Source organism: Arvicola amphibius, chromosome 8 (assembly GCF_903992535.2).
Source record: "Arvicola amphibius chromosome 8, mArvAmp1.2, whole genome shotgun sequence".
NCBI lineage: Eukaryota > Metazoa > Chordata > Mammalia > Rodentia > Cricetidae > Arvicola > Arvicola amphibius.
Window position 1 is genome coordinate 45594471 of NC_052054.1, and position 21543 is coordinate 45616013.

The 21543-nt window shown below is 41.7% G+C and overlaps 2 protein-coding genes across 3 annotated transcripts in view; one reads left to right on the top strand and one right to left on the bottom strand.

Annotated features, from left to right (window-relative positions):
• The window catches only part of LOC119820258 (nephrocan), an 11855-nt gene extending 564 nt beyond the window's left edge, over nucleotides 1-11291 (bottom strand). The window contains exons 1-2 of the mRNA XM_038338379.1: nucleotides 11103-11291; nucleotides 2627-3528 (exon numbers count right to left, since the gene is read on the bottom strand). Of these exons, the coding sequence (XP_038194307.1) occupies nucleotides 2627-3528; nucleotides 11103-11291 (1091 nt within the window). The remainder of the gene's footprint in view (nucleotides 1-2626; nucleotides 3529-11102) is intronic.
• Nucleotides 11292-19752: 8461 nt separating this feature from the next.
• Nucleotides 19753-21543, top strand: part of Gopc (golgi associated PDZ and coiled-coil motif containing) — a 44602-nt gene continuing 42811 nt past the window's right edge. For both annotated transcript variants that reach the window (XM_038338976.2, XM_038338977.2), the window contains exon 1: nucleotides 19753-20251. In XM_038338976.2, coding sequence (XP_038194904.1) covers nucleotides 19964-20251 — 288 coding nt within the window. In that variant the 5' untranslated portion in view covers nucleotides 19753-19963. The remainder of the gene's footprint in view (nucleotides 20252-21543) is intronic.

Sequence of the window (21543 nt, forward strand, 5' to 3'; positions counted from 1 at the left end):
AGGAAACTAGCTGCATGTTATGACGTATGAAATTACAAAATGATTCGGTTTTAAACTTTAAAGCATTCCTCTCCCAAAGATACACTAAAAACTATTGAAGAAATCATCAGTTGGTTTCTTTTCAGAAACAATGTAATGAAATGTAACAAGTTTAAATAATGTCATAACTCCAGCCAGGAAATAATAGGAAAAATTCATAAAGATTTATTTGCAAATGTTTGTAGCATATTGAATTATAACAGCAAAAACCAACAAAACCCTAATGTCCAATATTTTAGAAGTTATAAAATAATGAGCTAATGTGTGATTATACAATATTATCATAAAATTTAAATTACTAATTCTATTAAAAAAGCTTCTATGACTCAAAATCTAGATGTTATTAAAAACTGATAAATCAATAAACCTAAAACATTTTGTATTGCAAAAGCCTTGTTCAAAGTTAGAGGACAAAAGAAGAGGAAGCCTCTGTAGCTATATCACAGACAAATCACTCCCTAACACAGGAGGCATCTGAATGCGGAGACAAGACCATCTGAAAACAGCATGGAAGGCAGACAGGAAAGAGTACAAAGAAGCTCACTGCTCAAATTGTTAAAGTCCCTTTGCGGGGAAGGGGAAATCACTTTTTGATGTTTTGTACTGGCTACAGATATCACACTACACAATAAAAGCTCCTTTCCAGCTCAGGAAAAAAAATCTGTACATATTAAAGATAATTCTTCCTAGCCGGGCAGTGGTGGCACACACCTTTAGTCCCAAGACTGGGAAGGCAGGGGCAGGTAGATCTCTGTGAGTTCAAGACCAGCCTGGTCTACAGATAGAGTTCCAGGACAGGCTCCAGAGCTACACAGAGAAAGCCTGTCTCGAAAAACCAAATAAATAAATAAATAAATAAATAAATAAATAAATAAATAAATGAATAAATAAATGAATGAATGAATAAATAAATAAATAACAAATAAACGATAAATAAACAAATGAAGATAACTCTTCCTTTCCTGATATTCTTTGTAAATAATAATGAATTATGTAAAGTGGGCACCATGGGAGTGTATGGAAGCCAGAAGCTTATATTAATTATAAGAAACTTGATAAAGATAGTGGGCAGGACAAGAAGTTCTTTTTTTTGATGAAGTGTTGAAAAGATTTTAAAATTTTTAAATAGATACAATAAACAGCATGCTATGTCTTAAAGTAAATTGGGGGGGAGCAAGGATGGCTTAGCTAGTGAAGGTGCCTGCTGCCAAGACTGACAGCTTGAATTCAGTCCCCAAGACTCACATGATGGAAGGAGAAATCCAACACTGGCAGGTTGTTCTCTGCCTCCACACATGAATGAGCCTTGACATGTGCTCCACGCAAACACATGCACACAGATGTAAATTTATGACTAGATTATTAGTAGTTAAGGGAATGGGTGAGTTGTTAAGGGGATGGTTAAGTAGTTAGAGGGATAGCTGAATAGTTAAGGGAATGACTAAGCAGTTAAGGGGATAGCTGAGTAGTTAAGAGGATGATTGAGAATTAAGAGAATGGCTGAGTAGTTAAGGGGATGGGTGAGTAGTTAAGGGGATAGCTGAATAGTTAAGGGGATGGTTGAATAATTAAGAGAATGGCTGAGTAGTTAAGGGGATGGGTGAGTAGTTAAGGGGATGGGTTAGTAGTTAGGGGGATAATTGAGTAGTTAAAGGGGATGGTTAAGTAGTTAAGGGGATGGTTGAGTTGTTAAGGGGGTAGTTAAGTAGTAAAGGGGATGGATGAATAGTTAAGGGAATAGTTGAGTATTTAAGAAGATGGCTGAGTAGTTAAGGGGATGGTTGTGTGGTTAAGGGGACAGTTGAGTAGTTAGGGAAACGGTTGAAGTGAAGTGTGTATGGAGGGAAGAATATTTGGAGAGGGAATCTGGGAAATGTGAGTGGCGAGGAGAGAGGAAGAGAAAGAGGAAAATAGAAAGAAGGAGGAGAAGGAGGAAGAGGAGGAGGAGGGAGAGGAGGAGGAGGAGGTGAAGAGAGGGGGAAAAGGATGGGGAGAAAGAGAGGAAAGTAGAGGAGGGACCAGAAAGAGAGAAGACAAAGAAGAAAGCTGAAACAGAAGGCAAGACCAAGGCTGATAGACTTACCCAACCGTACAGACACAGACAGATATGCAGAGCCTGCTTCAGCCCTTGGGTCATAGCACCCTGAAGAATATGAGGCTTTCTCATATTCTTCCTATAACAAGGAATTAAATTATAGATTTAAATTTTCCCACGTAAGTACTACCTTGATGTTTTTCAAACTAAAAGTATCTTACCAAATATTCCCCATCCATGTTTCCTGGTGTCCTTGCTAGTGGCTACCCATGCCTAGTCAGTCAGTTACACATATCATATACTTAGAAATCAAGATATACTTTCTACAGTGTGTTTGTCACTCTCAATAGCACCTGTGTGTATTGTTCCAACAGCAAACATTAATTCCCTATGAATTCGGTTTGCACGCTGGGGATTCTCAACCACTGTTGGAAATTTCTGACTGTAGGCCCTAGTTTTCTTTTCCAACTGATGACTCTGCTTGGCAGCTGGTGTGTCCCAGTGCCGGCAGAATGCTTCTGGAACCTACAGCAAATGACAGTATTCACTCACCTCAGAGGTATGGACAATAGCAGGTTCTGCTCCAGGGCCAGGTTGGACAGCTGAGAACACCTCTGAAGGGCTCCCGCCTCAAACAAGCTGACAACATTGTTGTCGAGAAACAGATGTTTCAGGTCTCGGAGGTCCTGAAATTCTGGCGCCGTCACTTTCTGGATGAAGTTACTGCTACAGTCGAGCTTCTGTAACCTTGCGGGCAGCCTGGGAGGCAACGTTTGAAGCCGGTTTTGGGAGACCTCAAGAGTAGTTAAATTGGTAAGCACCTGTGCCCCATCAATAGAAGACAGGAAGTTCTCTGACAGGTAGAGATGGGACAGGTTCTCCAAGTGTCTCACATCTCGAAACCTAATGACTTTGAGCTGGTTTCTCTCCATCTTTAATGATAGCAAGGATTTGGGTAGATTTATAGGGATTTTCGTCAGAAAGTTACCACTAAAACTGAGGAACTGCAAATTCTGCAAAGAAGCGAAGACATTCCCTGGTATAAGATGGAGTTTGTTGTTCTCCATGCTCATGTACTTCAGATGCGGAAGGTTCAGTGGTCCAGCTATAGACTCTATATTGTTTCCATCCACCACCAGACTTCTCAAACTGATGAGCGAGGGGAATATGCTGGGAGACAGGGAAGAGATCAAGTTGTTTTTAAGTTCAAGGACTTTTAATTTCTTCAGTCCTTCAAAATCTGATCTATGTAGAACACATATCAAATTATCATTTAATTTTAACACTTCGAGGTTGGCTGGGAGAGCACTGGGGACTCGTCTCAATTTATTTTTCCAAAGTTCCAGGGTCCTTAAAGTACTCAGAGCTTTGAAGGTGTCATTTTCTACAGACTCTGTTCCACTGGCCAGCAGAATAAAATCTTCCAGAGCCAAGAGTCCCGTGAAGTTAGATAGCTGCAAAATAGCAACAACAGCAGCAGCAGTAATAGTGATGATGATGAGAGAGAGAAGGGAGTGGATAAGAAAATAGAGAAATAAATTAAGATTCGGCCAAAAAAAAGTACACATTACCAGTGCAAGACTAGTGATATTTCAGACTTCCCTTTTGAGTTTTTCTTTAAATTATCTCTTAGAATAATAATTTAAAATCAAGTCTAAATAAATTTTTAATTTCATACACATTTATAATGTAATCAGGTCATTACCATCCCTAACCCCCTACTCCACAACTCTTCCTGAATTCCCCTCCACATCTGCCTCCCAACTTAGGTCTTGAGAAACCTGACTAATACAGCTCCCGTCAGTGTAAGACATTAAAAGCACCCTTTTACACACTATTGGCAGATATTAGTCAACTCTTGCTACATTTTTTTTCTGATCCAGGAAATTCTTTTCTAGGCAGCAGTACATAAAAATTGCACAATGCTTCATGCCCTAGAGTGTTCTTTTGTTGCATTACAATAGCGAGAAGTTCAACAATCTACAAATGGCTCAACAGACGGTAAAAAGTTTCTTATCCTAAAAACTACGATTACAAGAGGAAAAACATGAGAAGCAAAAGCTCAAATATCACAGATTCCTCTGTCACTGGGCTATTGCTCAAAACGCTTTCAGTTATGCTTAATTTGGAAAATAAGCCTAATTATTTTCTATCCCCAATTTATTCTTCACCAATGGAAAAGTTTCGCAAAGAGACAAAGGCATCCGTGTGTCCTTATAGTACACATGGGCACTAAGGTATACATTGCTGCTGGTGTTCGGTACCTTCTGGGTGATCCATCAGCTACATTAATTAGCTCTCATTCTCACAGCAAGTGTTTCCTTGCACTTGCTCAGTACTGACGACTGCCATGCACTTTCTTAAATATTCCCTACAGATTCCCAACAGCATTTTAAGTTTGCCATTGCCAATATTAGTATCGAGATGAGAAGACCAGGAAGTAGTGAAACATTTCAAAAGATCTATGGATTCCAAAGCCACACCATTTTTTTTTTTTACTGTGTTTGGCCTATAATCATAACGTTTCAAACGGAACTCCAGATTCAAACACAAATTTACACAGTTTTAGGACAAATGGGTCTCCCATATCATTGGGGAATTTCAGTCGCCCTCTCCCAAAAGGAACCAGCCTGTTCCACTTGCACGCTGAGCTCTGAAAGGACCTTTCCTAGGTGTTTCTCTTTTATATAAAGTCAGAAATAGACATGGACCTTCACTTCATGACCTGTTGGATCCCCAAAGAAGAATTTGGTGTTGCTAATACTTCTGCTTATCCTCAGTGGTCGACCATAAACCCTGATAATGCTGTATGAGTCATCCGCATGGATCCGAATGGGCGATTCATTTTGGGACTAGCTAAAGCATGCTGTCCAAGTTTCAATTTGCTTTCACTCCTTTTATGAAGTGTGGAGAGCAACCTGGATAATAAATAGATGCTGCCACATCCTACCTGAATCTAGTAGCTAGATTTTTTTTTCTTTAACTAGCATGGAAAATATTTTTTTATTATTTTTCTCAGAGCATGAATTAGTTTTGATGGCTATTAACTAAAATAGCCACCATTTTCTAAAGATTTACTGTTTCATTTTTATAAAGTATGTCTATGGACTCTTCAAAGATGACAGCCAAGGATTAAGGATTGAAATTGCCGGGCTGTGGTGGCACACGCCTTTAGTCCCAGCACTAGGCAGGCAGATGTCTGTGAGTTAGAGACCAGCCTGGTCTACAGACTGTTCCAGTACAGTCAGAGTGGTTATACAGAGAAACCCTGCCTCAGAAAAAGAAAAAGAAGAAAGATTGAAATTGCCTGCCCAAGCGTATGCTGACAGCACGTGGACTAGCATAGGTTTCTTCTTCAAGTGTATATTTTTAGGAACCTTATGGCTGTAACATACTTGAGTAGAGAACGTAGAATTCTGGTGATACTTTGGTGAAGAAATCATCCTCTGATTTTAAGCATTCAGAATGGGTTTGCTGAGCTGACAATGGGAAAATGAATTTGCCAGACCGGATTTCCCCTTTCCATGACCTCAGCAAGGATGTGTGCACAAAAGTGGAGAGAGATGCATTTGCCCTACAGCTAACCTTGGCGTGGCTGGCAGCTTCTTCGGGTTTCTTAACAAGACAAAGCAAGCGATGTGCTGTGGAGCAGGTTTGCCTCCACTGGCTTTCCCATGAGAGACTTGTCTTCTGGTTTCAGTCTGGGGCAGGCTGTGGTCCAACTGTCAGGGTGTCACACACTCCCGCTTTGGACTCTTTGGAGGTCCAATATATGACAAAACCGCCAATCCCACAAGGAGATGGCTTCTGACCTATATGAGGCAACCAGCAAGTAGATTCTTTTTCTGATTATGAAAGAAATATTTGTTTCCTATAAATTATCTTAATGTTCTGGGGAAATGTGGAAAAATAATAAAAATAACCTGTATTCCCACTGTTAAGTTGCCCAGTTGGAAATTGATATAACTCTCTTCCACACACACACGAATAATAATAATAGTAATAATGTACATTAGAATAATTTTAATTGACTACCACAACTATATTCACATTTGACCTCTTCCTTAGAAGGAAATATAACACTTGGGCTTGTAGAAGTTTGAATGACAACTGTGGGGTGATTTAGTTCTGTTTTGCAGACGTGGACACAAGGAACTGAACTGAATCTGTACCTCTCAGCGAGACAGCCCTGGCAGTGTTCACGTGATGCTTTCGTACCACATGCTTTCCACGTCTTTCACTAGTACAAGCAAGTATTTCACTGTGGCTTGAAAGTAAACATGAGTTAGTGAACAGCAATAGGAGAAGATGGAGAATATAAAGAGGTAAGGAGGATTCCTTTCTCATGCCACACTTAAAAATGGACTGGATGTAGAGTGTGGACCTAAACATGAGAGCTAAAGCTATACACTCTCAGAGGAAAGTACAGGCATAAATATTCCCAACCTTGAGTGAGGTGAAGCATCTTAGACACAAGGCTGGAAGCACAAGCGAAACACAGACAGGCACACAAAAGAGAGACCAGACCAATTTAAAGCAAACAACATCTGTGCATTGAAAGGATGCTGCCAAAAAAAAAAAAAAATGAAAACAGCCCACAGACTGGGAGAAAAAAACTTTGCAAGTAGTATCTATAGCAAAAAAAATAAATATAGTATAAGTCTATACTTAGACTGTCTGAAGCATGCTTACAACTTGATAATTAAAATACAAGTAACCTAACTTTAAAAAGCATTGAATTTGCATTTATACTTCCCCTAAAACAATGTGTAAATTACCAACAAGTAAATGAAAATAGTTCAATGTTGTTAACTGATGAGAAGCACAAATCAAAACTGCACAAAATACTGCCTGAAGCCATTATGATGGCTACAAGCACAAAGAAAACAGACAGCGATAGTCGGAGAGGACGCGGAGCGGTTGGTGGTGTCAAAATTGCTGCCGGAATACAAAATCATGTATCCACTGTGGAAGATGGCCCAAGAGTTATTCAAAATGGTGGTAGGATCCCCATTTCATGAAAAACATATTCCTATGTAGATATCAAAGAAAGGGACTATCTAGGTCCATACAAAAACTTCTGTACTGAAACACAAGTATTCATAGCACTATTGTCTCACAGTAGAAAAAATGAAGAAAGAATACAATGTCTGATGACTACTGTGAAAAATGGCCTATCGTTCATATGATATATACATATATATCAGATATTTACTATATATATTATATTGTATATATATTATATATATGTGTGTGTGTGTGCATAGTAAAATCCAGACAGCCTTTAAAAGGAGGGAAATTCTGACACAGGCTACAGTATGGATGGACCTTGAGAATATTCTGTTAAGTTAAAGAAGTCAATCACAGCAGACTCTGAGCATAGGGAAAAAGATTAGTTTGAGGCATGTTATTTTGAGATTCTCATTTATACCTAAGTAAAGAATCCCAATGACAGCTGAATAAATCTGAAATATGGGGGAAACTGTGTACTAAAGAATCGGGTAGAGGAAACATCACTGTTGAGATACACCGAGGTCACATAAGGACATTGTTTAGTAATTACGACTTACTGAGAAACTTCAAAGGGGAGAGGGGGAGGGGAGAGGGAGGGGGAGGGAGGACTGTACAGAAAAATAAGTGAACAAAAAGATAAAATGCAGAGGCATAGATATATGGTTTCACAAAGGACACGGGACTGAACATTTTCAGAAAATGGAAGTATGCAGTCATGATTTAGAATTTTAATTACATGGAAAAGGAAGGAATCAAACAGCAGTGAATTAAAAAAGAGAGGGCTTGAGAAATGACACAGCACCTGCTGCCAAGTTCAAGGTCCTGAGTTCAATCCCCGGGACCCACATAATAGAAGGAGAGAACTCCCACAAGTTGCCTTCTGACTTCCACTTGCATGGATACACACACACACACACACACACACACACACACACACACACAAAATACTTAAAAAATAGCTTTGCCAGGAGGTGGTGGCTCACACCTTTAATCCCAGCACCCAGAAGGCAGAGGCAGGCAGTTCTCTGTGAGTTCAAGGCCAGCTTGGTCTACAGAGTGAGTTCCAGAATAGCCAAGGCTACACAGAGAAACCCTGTCTTGGGATGGTGGGGGGTGGGAGAAGAAGAAAGAAGAGGTGTAGTGGGGAAGTTGAAACAGGCACAGAGTCTGGAAAATAAAGGGAGGTGATAGGGAGAAGAGGAACAAAATGATGAGGTCTTCACTGTTGTAATAAGAGGAGCAAGTGTGCGGTTTAGAACCAAGTGCTAGGGAGGAAATGGCTACTGCTGATGTGGGGGTGGAGAACACCAGAGCCAGGACTGGAGAGAGGTGAGAAGGACATAGTGTTAGCACACACTGAGCAGGAATGATGGGAGTTTTGTCAGGCTCTGTCAGCAGACTGGACCGCCAGCCATCTGTTGAGAGTGAAGCAGCAGCGTTGACTGGGACACCCAAAGCTGTACTGGAACTGTAGAAAATTGTGGGAGTGTAGGGTAAACCTGAACAAAAGAAAGTAAGGAAGAAAGGAAAAATGGGGTGCCAAAGAGATGGCTCAGAGGTGAAGAGCACTGGCTGCTCTTCCACAGAGGGTGGGTTCAATTCCTAGTACCCATATGGCAGCTCACAACTGTCTGCAATTTCAGTTCCAGAGGATCTCACAGACATACATGCAGGCAAAACACCAATGCACGTCAAATAAATCAAATTAAATTTTAAAAAAGGATGAACAAAACACAGATGAGTTTGGAGACCTTGTATTCACGGTGGCCCCAAGCCATCTGATGTGTGAACATCTCCAGCAACACCTGCTTGTCTAGGTATAGGAGAAACAAAAGAGAATAAACACCTTCTTGTAGGTTGAGTCCTTGCTGGCAGGGGGTTTAGATAATGAAATGTGGGTTGCAGAGAGAAGCAGTAGAGAAAGAAGGAAAATAGGAAATAAACTGAGCATCTGGGAGGACGTGGGTAAATTCAGGACTCCGAGTCTCCATAAGGTAAGAGGGGCAACTGAAAGGAGAAGTCGGGATCTTCGGGATGGAGATGGTTATGGAGGTAAAGGGAAGGATGAGGTATGAGACGCGATTTTCAGAGAACCAAATGATAAAACTAAGATGGCTAAGGAAAGGTGGAATGGAGAAAATGGTCTCATTTTGAGACCAAGGAGGCATGAGACCGGGACACTAGACTAGGCATCACATAGAGAATAAACACTCCCTAGGAGATGCAGGACTTAGGATGAATGGGAGAACAATGAGCTTGCTGGGAGAGACATGTAGTGTAAAGTGTAAAGTGGGTAAAGGAAGACTATAATGGTCCAAAAGCATGAACCTCAGAGAAGCAGGAATTTTTACAGGTCAATGGAATAAGTAAAATTCCTCTTATCTTAAGGGCAGAAGCAGAATTTTTAGTCTTTTATCCTGAAGCTCAAGCAGGACATTCGCAATCCCAAACACAGTTAAATTGCACGAACAAATAATAATCCCATTAAAGTGCTGCTTATATTAGTGTTTATAATAAAGTCATACAAAATTTATGTTACTAATAACATGAGGCTTTACTCAAAGTTGGTTTTCTTTCCATATGGGGCTAATTCTGTTAAGTCCAAACTAAATAAATAGAATATACCTTGTATTCCCTGTAGAATAGACATTGTATTCACGGGAAATGCGGTCACTTGGAGCTCTTTGTTTTCCCCTCAAAACAAACTGTCTTTCATCAATCTTTCTGATGTGACCTGTCCTTCCAAGAGACAACTAAGTCCTGGAAATACTGCTATCCAACAAGCCTCAACAGGTGACAGATTGTCTCATTCAGTAACAGAATTTGATGAGTCATCAACTGACAACAAAGTGGCAGAATCATTACCAGATTCTGCAGGCAGCTGAGGTCCCAGAACAAATATTTAAGTGTCTCACATTTACCCAGCTGTCTTGTCTAAATGCTAAGACCCAACAGGCAAGGTCAGCTTTGCTCTCTGGTATTAGGTACAATTAGAGTAGAAGGGAAAGCAAACAGATGCAGATAGCTGTGCCTGTTGAGCCTGAACAGTAATTCCATGCTATTTATATTAAACTAAGACACTCCGAGGGAAAATTCTCAACCAAATGAAAGTGCATAGGTGTCTCTATTTTGGAGGAGAGATTGCTTCACCTAAGGTTTCTCAGAGAGAAGTTAGCTCTCTAGTTCTCAGAGAACTATTTCCTTATCGTATGGCTTGGAGCTCTGAGCCAGTAGCAGGGAATACTGAAGGGAAAATCACAGAGCCATAGACTTTTCTATCGATTAGATGACTTATCTAATGCAGCCTTCTCACTTCGTCAAGAATAAAAATTGAGGCACGAAGATTTGTTAATAGCTTGTCTGAGATGGTCATGTATCTAGAGAGAGCCCTTGTCTCCTGATGCCTTCTGAAACACCAAAGATCAAAAATCAATTTCCTTTAACTTACGAAAGTCAGACCAATCTGTAATACTATTTCCAGAGTCTTCTGGATGCAGAAGCAAACAAGTTATCATTTAGGACACATCATGAGAACTGCAAGTAGCTTGACAAAATCAAAACCACATATCTCCCCTTGGTTCTCAGAAACACCAGGGTTCCAACTGCATGTAAATTTGTAGGATTGAGTCTGGTCTGCCAGTTCATTTTGATAGTTTTGTGATACTCTGTTCTGCTATCTGTCGAATAAAATGAAACCTTTTCCTTTGAAAGGACTTGTTCTCCAGGTTGGGCAATGTGCCCTGTAAGGAAGAGCCCCATTCTTCATCTCTACTTTGTTAAACCTTGGTTCTAAAATTGTTGGATAGAAATAAAATTCTGACTTTCAGGGCAGGGTATTTGTGACAAGTTCCCTAAAAAGAAATATCCAGAGGCATAGAGCATCTCACTACTGCCCAGGAAGCAGGTACTGTAAGAGCCTGATTTGGATGATTCAAGATAAAAATCCCACAACTCAACGGACACCCTGCCCCAAGAATAAAACTGTAGCAACGTCAGAGAAGACCGACAGGGTTACCTGGAGGTGCTGGATTCTGCTGTGGCTAATGTAGAGTTTCTTGGTGGTGGAAGGAATGCCTGAAGGTACTTCCATGAGCCTGTAGCATTGGACGAACTGCATAGGATCACAGCTGCATCGTCCTGGACAGTAGGCGCTGAGGCCACTGCTAAGAGAGAGCCAAAGGACGAAAGCACAAAGCAGGAGCATCTTCCCAGACAGAATTTTGCGGGTAGCAAGCAACTGTTTAGGTGACACCGTACTCTTTATACCATGGACTCTGATAACAGGATCGTATGAATGTGTACTCTGTCAGTGTGAGAGGACAGAGGGGGAAAACTCCATTTGCCTGGGTTAGCAATCATTACAAAGAGGAAGGGCGTAAACATTGATAAGCTGCCTTAATATCGCTAGGTGAACAAAACCCCATGTTATTTATGGCTTGCTAGTCTAATCTGCAAACACTCCTATTATCTGAAGTTTCCTCGTTTTGTTAAATGTGACACTAAGGAATTAGTGGGAAAAGACAAAGAGCTGGTTTATAGTGGGCCATAAAACCTTTGCATTTTCTGTGACCCTGTATTAAAACCATTTTTTGCAGGACCCGGGCAAGCAGGTGTTTTCTTCTCACATTAATTATTAAGGGGAAACAGGCCGATTCTCTCCCTGTTATTGTTTCAGCGCCCTTTTATTGCTAGATGAAACAATGGGTTACAATGAGAGATATTTAGAGCCGCAGATAAGGAACTTGGTTTACCTATCTCTTAATTCACCCAAATACAATGTTCGGGAAAATAGCTTTCTCAAAAATATTAACTCTATTAAAAATGAAACACAAAATAGGTCTATTACCTTGATCTTCCTGTAATGATAGTACAAAGGGCCTTTATTTTCTTCAGAGGGATTTGCTGATTGTGAAATCTTGTAAGGGTATAGATGGACAGGGTCGTGTATCTGGGGTGATTCTCTGATGTGGCTTTTTGCCCTTTACAAAGCATCCCTGCTGAGGCCTTTGGAAGAGTTTAACAGAGAACTGAACTTTATCAGAGTGCTTCAGAGCAACCCTTTAATGCAGAAAAGCTCCAGTGAGCCCTCAGCTCTTTGATATGATTGCAATCTGAAACCAGTTTCACTGATTTGATATCCAGGGTACCAGTACTATGTGCCTTACAGATGGTTTTCTTCATCTCTTTGTGGGTTTTTGCTGTTGTTGTAGTTTAATTTTATCAGAGGCAAACAGTGATAAAAAGATTACTTTTTCACTAATGTTCTGCCTTTAACTACCTTATTGCTTTTATCTAATAATACTTTTTAAGTTTTCAAAAATTACCAATATCAAAGTACATAGCTGATTTTAAAAAACCTGGAAGAAAATAAAAAGGACAGTTGAGATGGCTCCGTGGTAAAGGCACCTGCCTACAACCCTGATGATCTGAGTTCAATCCCTGATAGGTAAGAACTGACTTTTAAAAGCTATCCTACAACCTTTGCATGCCTGCCCTCACCCCCACCCCTGTCAGTCACACACCTCAAAATATTATAAAAATTTAAGAAAGATAGCACGAAAGGGAGACATTCAGCTTTAGTCCTGTCCCAAAGTTAAACATTGTTTTTCTAGCCCCTTTCTTTGCTTTGGCTTTGAAAAGACAAGAGAAGAGCTCACTAGACATGTGTGACTTTGCGTGTTGCTAAACAGATGACTCGAAGTTACTTTCCTGGTGTGTAGCATCTAATCTGGAGGTGAAGGGTTCCTTTCCCTATCTACTGTGCTAGGAAGTAGCCATAGATTTGGCATGGTGGAGCACCATAATCTCAACACCAGGAAATGGAGGTAGGAAGATTGCGAGTTCCAGACAAGCCTGCTCTATATAGGAAGACCCTGTCAAAAAAAAAAACAACCCCCACAGGAACTTCCCTGCTGCCCATCTTCCCTTTACTGACATCTGGAGCTTCCACATGCCAACCAAAGAGTAGCCACATACAGTTCAGGTTTCTAATTCTTGAACCCGAGTCACTAAGACCAGGGAAAAGCCATCTGCCTCTTCACATCAGAGGACCCAGAGTACTTCTGATGTTTGTACCAGGTAAAGGAATGCTATATGTATTTCTCAAGCATGGAAATACAATGGCTTACCCAACAGCTCTCTTCAATATGAGCCCCAGAACCTAGGTTTAATCTTTCCACACAGAAAACAACAGTCTCAAGGAATTTAACTGGGCTTGGATTAGGTTTTTTGTTCAGCTTCTCAAACCAAGTTCCTTCCTAACTTATCTTTACTCTGTCTCTACTGAAAGTATTTTTTTTTAAAGAAACTGTTTATTTTCTATTTTGCTTCAGTGTTTGCAGAACAGCTTGCAACCAATCTGTGGTGTTCCAACTCATTCAGTGTCCTGAGCAGTGAGATTTACAGACCAGTTCCCAGGAGCTGCATTGGCACTCCCGTTTTCAGTGGACAAGCTCTGTTGCTACCTCTTCAGACCAGTCTGTCACCTCAGGCTGAGCAAGAGCTGTCATTCAGCCCATTTCACCAGCGGAGGGAGCTCTCCGGCTGCATCAAATGGGCTTGTTCACATTACGGAGAAGAATCTGTGCATATAATAAGCCTCTGTAAGGGGTTGATGGTAATGGACACAGTCACTTCTTCTGACCTGGCTCCTGAAAAGTTGCTTGAATCAGGTAAACGAAGAGCCTAGGAATGAAGAGACCAGCAATAGGAATGGCTCCGGTGGCAGCACTAATTTTCAGGAAATTTCAATGGCCAGTGTTCTTAGAAAAGATGACCCTGACATCAGCTGAGTTCTCTATGGCAACGATGGTTTGTACTCCCAGCAGTAGCTTCTCCCAGGTTCTGTTCTGATTTATGATGTAGATTTCACCTCTTCTTCTGTCAGTGTGGCTGTTGTGTCTGGAAACCAAGGCAGGTGCCACCTAAGCGAGTTCCTGCCAAGAGGAGTTCCTCCTCCTTTGTTTGCAGGACTTCAAGGGCTACAGGCGCAGTGAGAAAGCTTTTTCTAAGTTATGACCAGAATCAAGAGTACCATAAGGGCCCTTCCTGGGACACCCTGCAAAGTGAACCGTGGAACTGCAGGGGAAGGGACAGTACCATTGGCCTCTCATGGACAAGCAGAGATGCTGCTAAACATCAAGGACAGGCTGTAGGAAGGAATCCATCGGAAGGAAGTTCTGCAGTCCAAAATATTAGTAGTGCCATTGTTTAAAAAAAACAAAAGCATCAGGAAATGGATATTGTCCTTTCCTGATTTATTAAAATCAAGGATCAAAAATAATTGGTCTGTACTCTGAAGTTACATAATATTTTGTTTGTAACATTTTGAGAGCCATTACCACAAAAGGCACCATGAAGAACTCCCTAGAAATGTCTTTTAAATGATTATTTCTGTTACGTTAAATGGAGGACTTCACTCGTGTGACATTTTGATGAATTTTAATTCGTGCCACTGGCTGTCAGCATGAGAAGAAAACTTAGAGATGATATACTTGATAACGTCTTCCCTGCTATCCGTAGAAAACTGAAATCCAGAAAAGAAATTGAGTTGCCTAAATTGCACCTGATCTGGCACTAGGGCAATCAGCTTATGATCTGGCTACAAACTGACTAGCCAAATGCTAAGAACAAAATATAAGAAAAAAATAAGAACACATGGATTTCTTATGTTAAAAAAAGATACTTTAAGGATTTTTTTAAAAAATGCATACATGATTCTTTTAAAATTGTTTATTCTGGAGCATGTTTAACAAATGAATTGAAGTGAAACAGAAAAAAAAACACACACTCTACATTTCCTTTTTTTCCCTCCTATAAAATGAAGATAGCTGGGAATGGCACACTATTAAAGTTCCAGCACTCAAGAGACTGAGGTAGGAGAATAGTGAGTTCAAAACCAGCCTGCAAAAGCAAGCCTCAGAACAAGTTCTGCCAAAGCAGAACTTGTATTTTCAAATCAAAGTACAAAGAAAAGAAAATGCTGAAGGTCATTTAGAACGCGCTTCTTGCAGGGACAGCGCTTACAGAAGTAACCTTTAGAAACATAAATGAGGGAGGTTAATGAGGGGGCGTTTGTGTTTGATCTGTAAAGACTGGACAAGCTGAGAAGTAAACAGTAACTTGACAGGGAATAAAGAGAAAGAATCAATGACCGGTAAATGCTGATAGCCATTGATAGATAGCGGCTTTGGATAATGAGCTGTGGGAGAGGGGAGGCGAAGAGTGTGAAGCGGGTCTCAGTAGAGAAGAATTTAAAGCTAGTCTTAGCAGAACAAAGGAAAACAGACAAGGAAACAGGATTGAAAAGTTTCTGTCAGGCTTTAAGTTTGTCTATACACAAAACATAGCATCTGGGAAGCTCTAACTGTGGGACAGGAAAAGTAATTCTTGAAGCTTAAGTTAAACTGGACTTAATATTTAAGACAGAATATTGTTAAATAAAACTTTTTCTTTAAATTGGGAAAATACTACTTAAAAGACCAATGTGTATTTTAGAAATATCTCTAACCCAATAGCCAATATAAAAGTCTAGTTAGCTATGCACTGTTACAAGTATCGAAAGTATGTTTGAAAAATAACTGCTTTTAGAATTTCCTAGGTAAATACTGGACTATCTTTTGTTGTTGTTGTTGTTGTTGTTGTTTTTCCAGACAGGGTTTCTCTGTGTAACAGTCCTAGTTATCCTTGAATGAGCTCTTGTAGACCAGGCTGGCCTTGAACTCACAGAGATCTGCCTGCCTCTGCCTCCCGAGTGCTGGGATTAAAGAGGTACGCCACCACCGCCCAGCCAATAGTAAACTATCTTAACTATCAAAGTTATCCATAGTTATAGCATTCCTCCTGTAGTCCAGCTTCTAGGTTAGAATTTGAGAGTTCTCTTTTTAAGTGTATGTGTGTGTGTGCAAATACACATGCCCATTCATGTATATAAAGAGGCTAGAGGGTGACCTCAAGTGTCTTCTTTTGTCATTCTCCAATTTAGTTTTTGCAGCAAGGTCTCTCATTGCTTTCATTGCTCAATGAAACTGGATCTCATTGACTCAGCTAGATGGGCTGAGCAGAAAGACCCGGTCCCTCCTGTCTCTGCCTCCTTCCTGGCACTGAGACCACAGATGCACCCCACATCTGACTTTTCCAAAGAGGGTGTTAAAGGTCTCAACTCAGGCCTTCATTCTTGGGCAGTAAACACTTTACATACTGAGCCATCTCCAAGGACCGCACCTGGGATTTCAGTATAAGCATGTTGCAGATTTGGGCTTGCAGTCTAAGGTGTTTCCTATGAGTATCACAAAGAGCTATTGCAGATATTTGTAGGAACTTAAATAGGAATGGAGTCCATAGACTCACATGAGGAGAAAGAAGGGAAGCAAGAGTGGCTGAGCTAATCCTAAATTACTCCACTAAATTCTCACATTTTTAGAACATGACAACAATCAGTTTCCCCCAATTATATAAATTATATAAAAAGAAACAAAGTAAGAATGAGGATGAACAAGCCACCCAGAAATGCTAGTTTATTTCTTTTCCGTGACTTTCTTAAAATTATAAACTGTAGCAATGTTATGTAATAGATACAGTAACTATGAAATAAGTACAATATTGTGAGGTTTTTCCATGTTGTGCAAATAAAATGGCAACAAACTTCCCTTGTATTTCTTTATACAACTGTTTATAACTATCAAGAGTACCTGATCTCTTTTCCTACTCCTAGCAGGGTTAGAGGAAATTAACAGGAACAAGAGATGCTTATAAAGCCTGGAACAGAGAAGCATTTAATACTGATAGTCTCCCTATCCTGTGACAGGCTGGTTTTCCATAGACTTCCAAGTGTCCGTAGAGTTGGAGGTGCTCTAGAAGAATCTCCAGCACTCACTAACGTCACAGCTACCGACCAGGTACCAGAGGACACATCAGCATCTTCCCTCTCTCTAGTTTCCTCAGTCTTCACTCTGTCTTTAGTGTGAAACTCGACATGAACAAAATAAGATTGTCAGGCTGAGTATCATGGCTCATGTCTGAATCCCAGCAATCATGAGGCAGAGAGAGGAAGACTGCCAGGAGATTTAGTCCAGCCTGGTCTATACAACAAGATCTAGGCCAGCTAAAGATACATAGCAAAACCTTGTGTCAAAACAACAATGACCAAATAAAATTGGATTGGTTTTAACTATATTGTTTTATTCTAAATAACATGAGCATGAGTTATGAGTTATTGGAAGTATCTTTTCAATCCAACTAAAAATAGAAATATCACAGTCTTTTCTCAGCCATGTGAAAATGAACGTGCCAAGTACTGAGATGCCAAGTGCTGAGCCCAGCAAAAGCGACAAATGCAGATGGAGCATACCGACAACAGATGGCAGCACTTGACCACTGAGCGTCTTCTCCCCTTTGCTGTTCTACTGTGACTTGCAGAATTGCAGAATCCCAAGTCAAGGCGGCGGAGACATCCTATTAGGAAATCTCAGGAGCATTTAAAACCATCACTGACTGACAATATGTGCGCACACAGGATGTGGCAACTGCTGCACAGCATGATAATGAGAAGGGACAATGTGACATAAAATACACCTGAGTCATGACTCAGGTATGACTTGTTGGAGTTTAAAGGCTGTGACAGAAATGAAGCTGGGTTCTATAATTCTGAAAATTAGGACCTTTGTCATCCATAAGAACATTGATCCATAACAAAATGCAGTTTAGCATCTCTCACATAATAAATTTAATATTTTTAAAGAACTATAATTTATATTTTCACACTAGCAACATGAGATGTAGTATTCTTCTGTATCCTATTGTCAACAGGAAAGACACATACATTGAAATCTGCTTTGTGATATTACTAAAATGCTTAACCTGTCTACAATTCATTTATAAAAGAGTAATTATACCTACCACAGGACTTTTTGAGAATCAAAGAGATAACTCTGAATCACAGCACATTCTTAATCATCAAAGCTATTGTTATTGTCGTTTTAAGTATTTTATCATTCTCATATAGTAATTTTTCACTTATTTCAAGTTCCTGGGGGGGGGGGTGGTGCGGGAACAGTATCACTAGAGAAAATGGCCTGGAGCTTCCTCAATGTTCTTGCAAATAATGCATGTGAAAATATAACAAACCTGCAGGAGGAAGGGGTAGGCAGGGAGGCTGGAGAGAGAGAGTTCAGAGGAAGTTTCAGAAGAATTTGGTTCCCAGCACTCACATGGCAGCTAAGAGCATCTGTAACTTCAGTTCCTGGGGATGTGGTACTCTGTTCTGGCTTTGGTGAGCACCATGCACGCATGTAGGGCATGGAAGTACCATACAAGCAGGCAAAACACCCATATACATAAAATCAAATAAAATACAAGCAACATTAGAAGAGGACGTTTTATACCGTGGTGTACAAGGTCTTCTGAGATGGTGTCTGTTTATGCTCAGGGAAGGATTGCATAGGTTTTACGTAGCTAAGTTTGCTGAAGCCAAAATACTTTATTGCTTGATGCTAACCAGTCTTGCATTGGTACCCACAGTGCAAACTAAATCTGTTGTTTTTTTAAGTTATTGATCAGAGGCACAGAGTGCCGTGCGGGTTTTGATTGATAATTGATTAGAAGGATCTGTCCCAAGAACAGCTTACGAAAGATTCTGGACTCAGTCTCCAAATACTCCCGTAGGCAAGGGGGGAGACAACAGTTCCTACCAGCCTACTCGAATTAGTCTGGCCTCCTTCCTTCCAGACTGTCTACTCTTTGACTAGACAGAAGTGGAGGTGGGCAAGTAGAAGAGATGGGAGGCGGGATGCAGAGAAAACCCTTGCTAAACGCACCTTACATTGGAAGAAAAAGTTGTGCGAGCCTCACTAGCTTACGAGCTCAGCTTGAGGGAGGGTCGTTTCATGGGATTTTATGTCCTCGAGGACATGTACTCAATGTCTATGAATTTATGAAAATGACACAGAAGGGGGCACTATCCTAGTTTATAAGTGGCTGCTTTAGAAATACATGATCCATGATGTAGTAAGAGGAGTGCCGAGTGCCCACTGTTAACACTTTCACTTTACCTTCTTACTAAGTGAAGTAAATTCTGGAAACTAGGTTACCAAGTTAGGCAACCCCGCTGAGGTGGGGCAGCTAGCATGTAGGCCCTGAACGCAGACTTGTCAACCACACAAGAAGAGGCCATTGATTCCGCAAAACCAGGTCAGCAGCTTCCACGGACAGTTTCGGGCAGTTTCTACCTGGAAAGCACTGTCTGGTTTACCAAGAACAGCCAGTGTACCCACCCACCCCGCCCTAAGTAAGAACAGGAAAGTCCAAGGGAAAACGTGGCTATTGCGCATGCTCACACGGCCCTCCGCGAGAGCCCTAGACGCCTCAGCAGCAACTTTCCCAGATGACTGCGGACCGGTTCCCGCCCACTGTGAAGCCAAACTGGCGGCTGCCAGTTCCCTCGGCGACTAGGATCCCTTCCTTTCCTCCGCCCGTCCCTCTCGCAAGTAGCCGCCACATCTCCCGGCTTCTCAGGGTTTTGCCAGTCGTCAATATGGCCGCCAGACAGGCTTGCGGAGGCGGAGGCTTTTCATTCGCCAAGGTCTCATACGGCCCCGCCCACTTCCTCCCTCTGGGCTGCGCTGGTTCTGGGCTCCGCCACGCATGCGCGGCGGGGGCGGGCCGGGATGCGGGCGGGTCTTCCGTGTGGCGCCGTCGCTGCTTCAGCCGCGCTGTCTCTGCGGCTCTGGAGCTGCGCTGCCGGCGTTGGCGTCGCGAGAGAAGGGAGGGGACCGGCGGAGCTTGTGTGCGCTCGCGAGGGGCGCCGCGGTGCCAGCAGTTCCCCTCGCGCGGGGCGGGCGGCCAGGGTGAGCAGCAGTCGGCGAGGCCCTGGACGGCGCCATGTCGGCGGGCGGCCCATGCCCGGCGGGAGCCGGCGGCGGCCCAGGGGGTGCCTCCTGCCCTGTGGGGGTCTCCCCTGGCGGGGTGTCCATGTTCCGGTGGCTGGAGGTGCTAGAGAAGGAGTTTGACAAGGCCTTCGTGGATGTGGATCTGCTTCTGGGGGAGATCGATCCGGACCAGGCAGACATCACTTACGAGGGGCGGCAGAAGATGACCAGCCTTAGCTCCTGCTTTGCGCAGCTTTGCCACAAAGCCCAGACTGTGTCCCAGATCAACCACAAGCTAGAGGTGAGCCTCGGGGGCTGGCAGCAATGGCATTCAACCCCAGGCTGTCCGAGGGCGTTAGATCCCATTTAACGCCCCAGGACAACGACCCTATAAAACTGGCTACTGGGGCACCTCTCAGCTTCGAATGTGATCGAGAGGGTGTGAAGCAAAGGAGTGAGGAGCAGGTGGGGGAGGAGAAGGATGGAGACCGACGGTGGGTCTTCAGGTTCAGTCATCCACCTCCCAGCATCTCACTGAGGGAGAAAAAGGAGCTAATCACACTATCTGCCCTATGAGTGTTACGTTAACACACATAACCAAGATCCTGTGTCGGGGAATACTACCTGAGCCCTTCTTTGGACGTGTGAGTTTTTGCAGATCTGCTTTGATAATGATAATCTAGATTGATATATTTTCAGAAAGATGTAGCTCTGATTCTTTTCATCTCATAGCCCAGATCAGCGTCCATGGCTGTACACAGAGACATGGTTGAACTCTAAGGGAAAGTTCTTAGGGAAATGTAATGGAATATATGTTACTACCATCCTTCTCGGTCTACTGCACACTTCGTCCTTAAATTACAGACAGATTTGTCTTGAGAGCTCCCTGTCAGTATTCAGGTAACTTCTAACATCGAGGTGTATGTGTTTGTACTTTGCAATATTTCCCATGTTTTAGAGTATGTAAAGACAATCTTTTGCTTTGGTCTCCAATCAAAGGGTAGGGGAACTTCCAAAACAAAAACTCCAAACCTACCATTTGGTTTGGAAAATTAAATGAAGGCAGTATTGCAAGATTTAGAAATAATGGTGTATTACTATTATGTGGAAGGCACTTTAGAAATAGACAATGGGTCTTTTATTTTAAGGAGAAAAAAATGAGAGTCTGTTATGTGTGCCTTAGCTTTCCAAAGATCTCCTCATTACCACTAGCTAATGATGATTGTGCCCAGATTAATATGTATACCAGATTTGTTTCCTGTCCTTGCTTAGTGGTCATCAGTCTTCCATATTAATTAACCATGAAAAACATGGTGCTACTAATATTAGATTAGCATATCTTTACATATTTAGGACTTTATCGTTCCTTTTTTGAAAAGGTTGGGTCGAAAAGTATTTATATAAAAGTACTAAGCATAACTGGGCAGTGGTAGTGCACGTCTTTAATTCCAGCATTTGGAATGCAGAGGCGGGAGGATCTCTGTTGGGTTTGTGGTCAACCTGGTAACCTGGTCTACAAAATGAGTTTGACTGTTAACACAGAGAAAGCCTGCATCAAAAAACAGCAGCAAAACCCCCAAACAGAAAAGAAGT